Raw genomic sequence first — 9585 nt, forward strand, 5'->3', positions numbered from 1 at the left:
AAATGGCTATCTATGGGACTGTTCAGCGACCATCTACCCTAGCAAGCTCTGCCTTCACCGAGCCAGCCCGACCACGCCCCGGCTCTGACCGTCGTGTGCCAAGTGGGTTCAGTCTCCTACGATCCTTCAACATCCCGTCAAGCGCAGAGGCAGCAGCTGTGCGCATCATCAGAAACTTGGGCTACTTTCGGGTTCTCTACATACTCCTGCTGTGGTCAATACTATTCATGAGCCTTGTGCCGCGGCGCCGAGTCTCCCTCATCTTCTTGGTGGCAACCACAGCAGTGTCATGCCTCTACCTATTATTGTTGCAGGCAGTACCTGATTCGGTGGTGCTGCACAAGATCATTGACAGACGTCTAGTCCTGGCCTTGCTAATGATCGTCACCATCGTCGAGCTTGTACTTACCTGTGCAACGATTCACCTCCTTGTGTCACTTGCCATAGGGGTGCCAATCATCCTTGTACATGCAGTTTTACGATCGCAGGACGATCTCTTTGTGAATGAACAAGCTTCTGCTGCTGGTGAGTTGGTTCCCTTGGTAGATAAGAAAGACAGTGATCTGGAGTCCCTGGCGTAATTCATACTGCTATTTAAAACAAAAACAAAAGGGTGTCCACTCAACGGTATTGTGAAATAGGTAGCATGATTACCGCATCTTTTTCATGCGCAGAGGCTTAGGGGATGATATTAAATTCAAGATAACGCTTACAATTATGAAGTTTGATCAAAACAGATGGTGGATATGTCTCCGATGCTAATGGATTGAATGTCTCCGATGCTAATGGATTGAATGGCCGAGGATGAAAAGGTTGTCGGGGCAGGTCTGTTGCAAAGCATTAGATATGTTGAGTTTCTGGTGGTGTCCAATTTCACTGTAATTCCATTTCCAAACGGTTTCTGATGTATTGTGTACTCACGGTGAAGATAAATAACAAGTGTGAAAGATGTTGGATGAAATTCATAAGAGACCCCATATGCCATGATGTTATCTGTCAAAGTAAAATTCTTTTCGCAAATGATCATCATCATCATCATCAAAGCCTTATCCCAATTGATTGGGGTTGGCTGCATGCATACTACTCAACTGTTTCATTCTACCATGGACCATACCTTCAATTAGACCTCATGTCATTAATTCTTTTTTTTCTTCTACTTCCATCAATGTTCTTTAGGGCCTTTTTCTTGCTATTCTAGAGCTTTCAACATGGACCAACTCACTTCTAACCAATGCAGTTCTTGATCTTCGTTACACATGACCAAACCATTTAAGTCTACTTTCCCTTGTTTTCTTAACTCCTAAGTTTCCTGGAATGCATTCATTTCTAATCGTGTCCTTCCTCATCTTACCACTCATTCATCTCAATATTCTCATTTCAGCTACACTCATCCTAAGAATATGTTGTTCTTGAACTGCCAACATTCTGTCCCACAAAGCATCGGGGGACTAATAGCATGTGGGTGACCAACTACTGAAATTATAATTTGGATAACATGAAGGTATTTGCCACTGTGTTGGACTAGTCATTGCTGCTATCTGAGACGGAATTCCCTCTGAATTTTTGCGATGGTGATGTGGTCCGTCTCTTCTTTTTCTTAAAAAATTTTCAAGACTGCCAAAATCTGGATGCCCTTAACATTCTGTTATTCCCCTCTTTCCAAATCTCTCAGCAGACAGCAAAAGGAACAATATTTCCACAAGTTCCTGCCCTTGACATGGGCCAGGCTGCTGCTCCATTCAATGATTGCTGCTTTCGGAGCATAGCTCCTGATCCACACAGTCAGGAACTTATTAGAAAAGCTATTCCAAACTGAAGTTATTGTTGGGCATTGCATAAGCAAATGAGGGCCATTTTCTGCCTGATTTACACATTACACCCCTGTTTGGAAGGGCCATGCTGCAGCAAAGCAGGTTGTCAACCGTTGGGATATTTTTTTATTTGATGGCGAGTTGAATGCTGAAAGCCTAAGAGGGGGCTCACTTTCAAAACAAAAGTGGCAGTAAACCGGGCTATGAATTCAGATGTCAAGTGGTAGAAGAAGATATAGCCATGAACTTACCTCAAGAGTCCCTTTTCCAAAAAATTCTTGTCCCCAACCAACAGCTACAGACTCATCTCATTCAACATACTAAGGCCTGGAAGTTCACCACCCCTTCATCCTTGAGATTTCTTCTAGGTTTGTTGTGGATGAATCTTGTCTAAAAATCCATTGGGTTTGGTTTGGGCCAGAAATGATCATTCCTGATTTGTGGGCAGTAGAATTTCCAAAACTCGTGATTCGGATATAACCCAAACGAACCCCATTTGGAAACTCTACTAAGATTAGGGGTTTGAAAATCACAAAATAATTTTCTCTACTCCTAAAATGGCCATGAGGCAAACCACAACAAAAATTTTTTTTACAATCTAACCCTTTAAAATGTTTTGATTTTTTATATCAACCTTTGCAAATACCCACACATCTTTCTAATATCTAGTCCTTCCCTCCAAAAACTCTCTTGAACAACCAAGTCTTATTTACAAATTCAGATTGAAGATATGGTGATTCCTGACATTCTAAAAGAACTTCAACCCAAATTCAGGAAAAATACTGTAGCTTCATGTCTTTGAGTAACCCTCAGGTCGCCACCACCGTGGCCGGGGAAATACATACCCAGCTTGTTGCGCTACTTCAAGAATATTCTCATTTCCAATACTTTGGTCAGATTCCTTTGATAGCACCTTCATCATATCTAGAAGATCCTTGACATTTGAACTCTCAGGTCTTTTCCGTGTGGCGATCAGCTTCCCGCCTCTATCTGAACCTGCTGCCTTTTCCTCCACCGGACCTTGAATCGAAGGTGGCAGTTTCCGTGGCTGAGGGACATTGGTGGAACCTTTCTTAGTAATTCCCATAGCTTCTTTGAATAGCTTCAGTGGTGGATATTGTAGAGGGTTGTTGGATTTGCTGCATCTATAATTTGGAAACGAGTGGATGGGTGCATCTTTAATGGATGGATCTCTCTCCAGATCATGATGCATATCAGATGGCGAATTCTCCAATCCAGGATCTTTGTTAGCTTGTTTCGATGGTGGATCTTTCGTTGCATTTGGGATTCCATCAGTAGGCATAGATGGCTGATCTTTGGCAGAGGTTTTGGTTGGGAGTTTTTCTAGAGATTTTGGAAACACTAGATTTTTTGCAGCTGGAGATTCGCCATCAGGACGGATGGCATTTCGCTTGCTAGAAGGCCTTTTACCATCGCCTAGAGGAACTTCGGGCAACGCTAGAGCCGTAGATTTTTTAAGACATACCCAATCTTTTGCTGCAACTTCAATTGAAGAATCTCCTGACGGTTTTGAGAACTCTGGATTCCTTTCTGCCAGAGATTTCCCCTTTGAAACTTCCAGTGAGGCTGCAGCTGTGGATTTTTTAAAATTTTCCCTATCTTTTGCAGCAACTTCAATGGAAGAATCTCCCATCGATTTTGACAACAATAGATTACTCTTTGCCAGAGATTTTCCCTTTGAAATGGCGGCACCTGCATCCCCAACATTGTTTATTCTCTCCGGCAACTCTGAAGCAGTAGATTGTCCGAAAGAATCTGCCTTTGACGTCGAAAACCCTAGATCCTCCTTTGCAGGAGATTTTCCCTTCGAAACAGTGGCATCAGCATCACCGATATTGTCAATTCCCTGCAGCAGCTCCGCAGCCATGGATTTTCCAGAAGAATTCCCCTTCGATTTTGAAAACCCTGAATCCTTCTCAGCAGCAGGAGATTTTTCTTCTGAGGCATGGGATCTTTTCGTGCTCCTCTCTGCAAACCCTAGATTCGCACCATCCCTTTGACAGACTTCTCCGACAACACCTGGAGGATCATTGACAACATCTGCTGCATTATCTCCACTGATGATCCTCAGCGGCGCCGAAGAATATCCCTTTGGCTCCGGAGACCCTAAATCCGGAGATTTTCCGGTAAAAAATCGAGACTTGATCCTCTCAAAGAACCCTAGATCCTTCTCCACCAACGATTTTCCCTTCGAATCGATCCTCGAAAGTCCTAGATCAACAGAAGCATTGACATTCTCGACGCAAAGCGACTCTGAGAAGCGGATTTTCTTTGTTTTACTCCCTGAAGAAGACCCTAATTCCATCCCGACCGTTGATTTTCTCTTGGACGGTGGAGATCTCGCGGAAACTGCACCGTCATCACGACCCTCAGCAGCATCAACGTCGGCATCTTTGTTGCGATTACCTAGGGTTTCCACGGACATTTCTCGAATACTTGTTGGGGTTTTTCCGTGCGCAGAAGCTTTTCCTTCCTCTTCTTCCTCGTCGGAGGAGTTGTGAGGGGGAGAGGAGATGACGATTCCGGTGGAATATTCCGGGATCTGGCCGGAATATGCTTCGTCTTCTCCAGCGGAGGAGTTGGCGAGGCCTTCTACAGATTGGCCGGGGAAGAGAGAGCGGTCGAGATCGACATCTTGAGAGTTGGAGACGCCACAATCCCCGGCGAAGTAACCGAACGGATCCATCGCTCACTGGTTTATGTGAAAATTACGACTTTATGCCACTGCGCTGAAGGGGACCTCTTCTGCGAACAGGTGTTATGGGTCCTCATTCATCACAACCGTCAAAATGATGGTCCCTATCATCGGTAGTCTATACTCGTAGATTATTCCAACTCACAAGATCCCAGTCGTAGAAACTGTGGCTTTCTTTTAAGATCACTAAACCGAAGAGTACCACGAATTGCGGTAACGTACTGAAAATCAATACCATACAAACGATACGCCCCACCACAAAGATCGCCTTTCGCTAAAATCAGGTTGATCCGATGTGTATGTGGGCCATACCTGTATCTTGACCCAGACGGTCAGTTGTCCAATGGTTCAAACGGTGTGGCCCACCTGATGAGCGCACTGGCCTGATGTTCGTGGTAGGTGATCTCATCACAGTGCCTACTGGTTTCAGTGGTAGTGATTTCTTACACGAGTGACACGTTGGCGGGAATCTACACTGTGAGATTGCAATTTGCACTTGGTAACATAGCTAGAAGTCTGGCCTGAGTCCATTCGTGCTATGTACTCGGGTCTATAGTCCATCTAGCTAGCTAAGCATCTGGATCCTGGTCCGGTCCATCCCACCATTCAAGAATCCAGCCCAAAGTGTCGTTTAAGTATAGCCGGACCAGGCAGAACTAAAAGGCTGTTCATTTGGGCTTCGAAACTTATTTCTGAGCCCAGCTCATGAGTCTTCGGCAGGTCAGCCCTCTACTTCAGACCGTCCATGTGGGCTACCTTAATTATCCAAGAAAAATTTGTTACGGCTACGGGGTAGGGATGCAATGGATCGGTATAGGTCCTGTTAGGAGTGCAATAAGTTCTAACATGATTTGTTGGGAGCAGAAGTACTTCAAATAATAGAATCAAACAATATGATAGGAAACAAAATAAAATAAAAACAATCAAAGAGAGCACATAAATTTTGTGTAGAAAAACTCATGCAAGAACAAACAACAATACAATGATGAACCATTCATTATAATAGAAAATTTACAAGAACGGAACAACTTGCATATTTGAAAACTTTAACTTTTTCCATCTCAAAACCATTGGCTGTCAAGCTCTCAGCTTGTGCTTCCCCTTAATCATGTAATTAACATAGTATTTATACACCCCATATATAATTAAAAATAAAACCTGCACTTACATAGAAATTATGCAAATTGTCAATCCAGCTGTTAATTGAATCAATTGTAATTGATAGATTATTGATCAAATCAATATTCAACATTTATGTTGATCAAATCGAAAAGGTCCAAAAGTATTTAGAAAATAAATCTGTATTTTCAAAAAAATTTCAATCAAAACAACAAGGTTGTCAATCGAATCGAAAGGCACTTGGTCAACAAGTCCTTGGTAGGGTTTGCCTCACCCAGTTCCAATCCACCAACTCTACCTCTAGTAGGGTTAAAAAGGTCATGGGCTCGGTCCTGACACTAGCCCCACAACTAAAATACCAAGAAGGGTCAAGGTTTAAAACCAATTCTTTCTTTCTTTCTTCTTCTTCTTGTTTTGATTTTGTTTTTTTTTTTGGTTAATGTTCATGTTATCCTCCATCTACGACTCTCCACGTATAAATGATTTGGATCATTGAAACTTGGCCCATATCCTTGTGAATAGGAGCTGAGCCACGTTTCCCAAGCTGCTCTACAAGACCTGACCAGGCCGTCCGTTCTGGACGCGGATTGCGTAATACCCCCGCCCATTCCTAGCTCCGAACAAGCAGTTCTGTGCGCGGGCCCACTGTGATGTATCTGTACATCCAAGCCGTCTTTCCCTTTTCTCAGATTATTTTAATGTATCAAAACAAAAATAAGGCAGATCCAACGGTCAAATTGACCACACCACAGATGACTCTTGCATTTAATGCAACTGACATTTAATGCTTTGTGCGTTTTAATGCAACCAAGCATATTATTTGGTGTGGTCCACTTGAGCGTTGGGTCGGCCTCAGTTTTATGCTCATACCTTAAAATAATCTGAGAAAAGGGATTGACGGCTTGGATGTACAGATACATCATGGTGGGCCCGCCCACATAACTGCCCGTTCGGAGCTAGGGACGGGCGGGGGTAGTACGCAATCCCCGTGATGTATCTGTACATCCAAGCCGTCGAAAATGATGGTCCCTATCATCGGTAGTCTATACTCGTAGATTATTCCAACTGCCACTGCGCTGAAGGGGACCTCTTCTGCGAACAGGTGTTATGGGTCCTCATTCATCACAACCGTCGAAAATGATGGTACCTATCATCGGTAGTCTATACTCGCAGATTATTCCAACTCACAAGATCCCAGTCGTAGAAACTGTGGCTTTCTTTTAGGATCACTAAACCGAAGGGTACCACGAATTGATGTACCGTACTGGAAATCAATACCATACAAACGATACGCCCCACCACAAAGATCGCCTTTCGCTAAAATCAGGTTGATCCGATCAGTATGGGGGCCATACCTGTATCTTGACCCAGACGGTCAGTTGTCCAATGGTTCAAACGGTGTGGCCTACCTGATGATCGCACTGGCCTGATGTTCGTGGCAGGTGATCTCATCACGGTGCCGACCGGTTTCAGTGGTGGTAATTTCTTACACGACTGGCGCGTTGGCGGGAAAGGTGGTAGTTTTTCCGGTACCACAAGTTGTGGTGCCTTGCATGCAGGTGAAATTTCTCTATCGAATCGTGGGCACACGCCACATGCCAAACGGCAAGAGCCGCTCACATGTGAGATCCACAGTCACTGGGTCATAGACTCGGACGGTTCTGCTCATCTAATTGGCGGAACGTGTGCAAAAGAGACGGTAGAGAATAGCCCACCGTGGGGGGTCGTGAGGGAAGCGGATTGCGTACTGAGTTACTGAGTAAACTCTGTGGGGTCCACCGTAATTTATATATTTAATCCATGCCTTCCATCTATTTTAAAAGATAATTTTATGGCTTGAACCCAAAAATGAAGCATATCCAAAGCTTAAATGGACCACACCACGGGAAACATTGTGAATTGAACTTCTACCGTTGACAAATTCTCGAGACCACAGAAGTTTTGGATCAAGCTTATATTTCTCCTTTCCTTTCATCCATGTTTTTTTTTAATCTTATTAACCGGTTGGATGACAAATAGACATCACTGTGTGGCCTAGTAAGGTTTCAACGGTGGAGATCATTATTCCTACTGTTTCATGTGGTATTGTCCACTTGAGCTTTTGATATGTCTCAACCCCTTATATTTCTGTTTTCTCTTCATCCATGTTTTTTTTTTAAAATCTTATTAACAGGTTGACAAATAAACATCACCGTGGGGCCTAGTAAGGCTTTAACGGTGGAAATCATTAGTCCTACTATTTCATGCGGTATGGTCCACTTGAGCTTTCAGTATGCTTTAATTATGGTCTCAACTCCTTGTATTTCTGTTTTCCCTTCATCCATGGTTTTTTTTAATCTTATTAACAGGTTGTATGACAAATATTTCTGTTTTCCCTTCATCCATGTTTTTTTTAATCTTATTAACAGGTTGTATGACAAATAAACATCGCTATGGGGCCTAGTAAGGTTTCAACGGTGGAAATCATTATTCCTACTGTTTCATGTGGTATGGTCCACTTGAGCTTTTGATATGCTTTAATTCTGGTCACAACCTCTTAAATGAGTTGGGAAAACGGATGGACAGCATGGATAAACCACATACATTCACGATTGGCCCAACAGAGTTTACTCAATACAATAGAAGAGTACTGAGTAGCTCCGTACGGAATCGTTTTCGGTCGTGAGTAGCCATAACTAGAGCTGGGCAAAACGGACACGATCCGGTGGATCCGACCCGATCCGACCCGATTAGAACCGAACCGATGGTCTGGATCGGTGCGGATCGAGTAGCCCCATCCAGATCTGAATCATTTCGGGTCGAGTTCGGATTGGCCCTGATTCGACCCGACCCGACCCGAAAACCTGATCCAATCCTACCCGATCCGGAGTAGTCCTTATTAATCCTCTTACTTTTTCCTATGGTATGGTCCGCTTGAGCTTTGGATATGCATCAATTTTGAGTTCAACCATTAAAATGATCTGCAAAAACGAATTGACTGCGTGGATAAATCACATGCATTCAAGGTGGGCCCCAACAAAGTTTAGGGTGTACATAACAAATGGATTTGCTAGTGTACCAAACACAGCTATCAGCCATGTGGCTGGCTCTATGGGCTAGCTGTAGGTACATGTCATGCCAAGCACTGACGCTCCTCGAGCCCCGAGTTGTACGAATGGTTCAAAGGATATCAAAGTTACATAGGCCCCACAATGATGTATTTATTATATCTATACCGTTCATATATTTTTATAGACCATTATAGAGTATTGTTCAAAAAAATGAATAATATCCAAAGATCATCTGGACCACACTACAAATAGTAGTAGAGAATGATTTTCACCGTTAAACAATTTGTGTGGTCCACATAATAGTTAGATTTGTCTCATTTGTAGTCTCAAGCCTTAAGACTAGCTCGCCAAATAAATGAATGGTTTGGATATAACACATACCCCACCATTAAACCCATAAAACTTGATAACCTCAATACAGCAAGTCATGTGAAAAAAAAGTCACTGCAGTGAACGTCAACATAAGTATGACCAGAGAAACCGCCGCTTCTTTCATAGTCATGTGGGGCCCACCTTGATGTATATGTTTTATCTAAGTTGTTCATCCATTTTGAAGTATCATTTTAAGCGTTGAACACAAAAGTACGATATATTGAAGCCTAAAGTGGACCACACCATATCGAACGATCCGAATCGTACCCAACTCAATCTGACTCGGTTTCCCTTACCGAGTTGGACTCGGTTCGGGTCGAGTCAATCAAGCATCGGATTGATCCGAGTCAGGTGACCCGGACTCGATCTCGGATCGGATCGAGTTTGGGTCAGACTAGTGAAATTTCGGATCGGACCAGGTTAGGCCAAATCCGATCCGATTCAGACCGTTGCCCAGCTCTAGCCGTAACTGATTTTTGGCACAAGGAATCGAAATCGGTTTGCGTACTGAGTTACT

At 43.4% G+C, this 9585-nt stretch overlaps 1 protein-coding gene across 1 annotated transcript; it reads left to right on the forward strand.

The window, feature by feature from the left end:
- The first annotated feature begins 2 nt into the window (after positions 1 to 2).
- LOC131233731 (PRA1 family protein F4-like) lies at positions 3 to 581 on the forward strand. Its single transcript, XM_058230516.1, has one exon. It carries the CDS (start codon positions 3 to 5, stop codon positions 579 to 581), a length of 579 nt encoding a protein of 192 aa, XP_058086499.1.
- Positions 582 to 9585: the final 9004 nt, after the last annotated feature.

The sequence above is a fragment of the Magnolia sinica genome, chromosome 18, assembly GCF_029962835.1.
Source record: "Magnolia sinica isolate HGM2019 chromosome 18, MsV1, whole genome shotgun sequence".
NCBI lineage: Eukaryota > Viridiplantae > Streptophyta > Magnoliopsida > Magnoliales > Magnoliaceae > Magnolia > Magnolia sinica.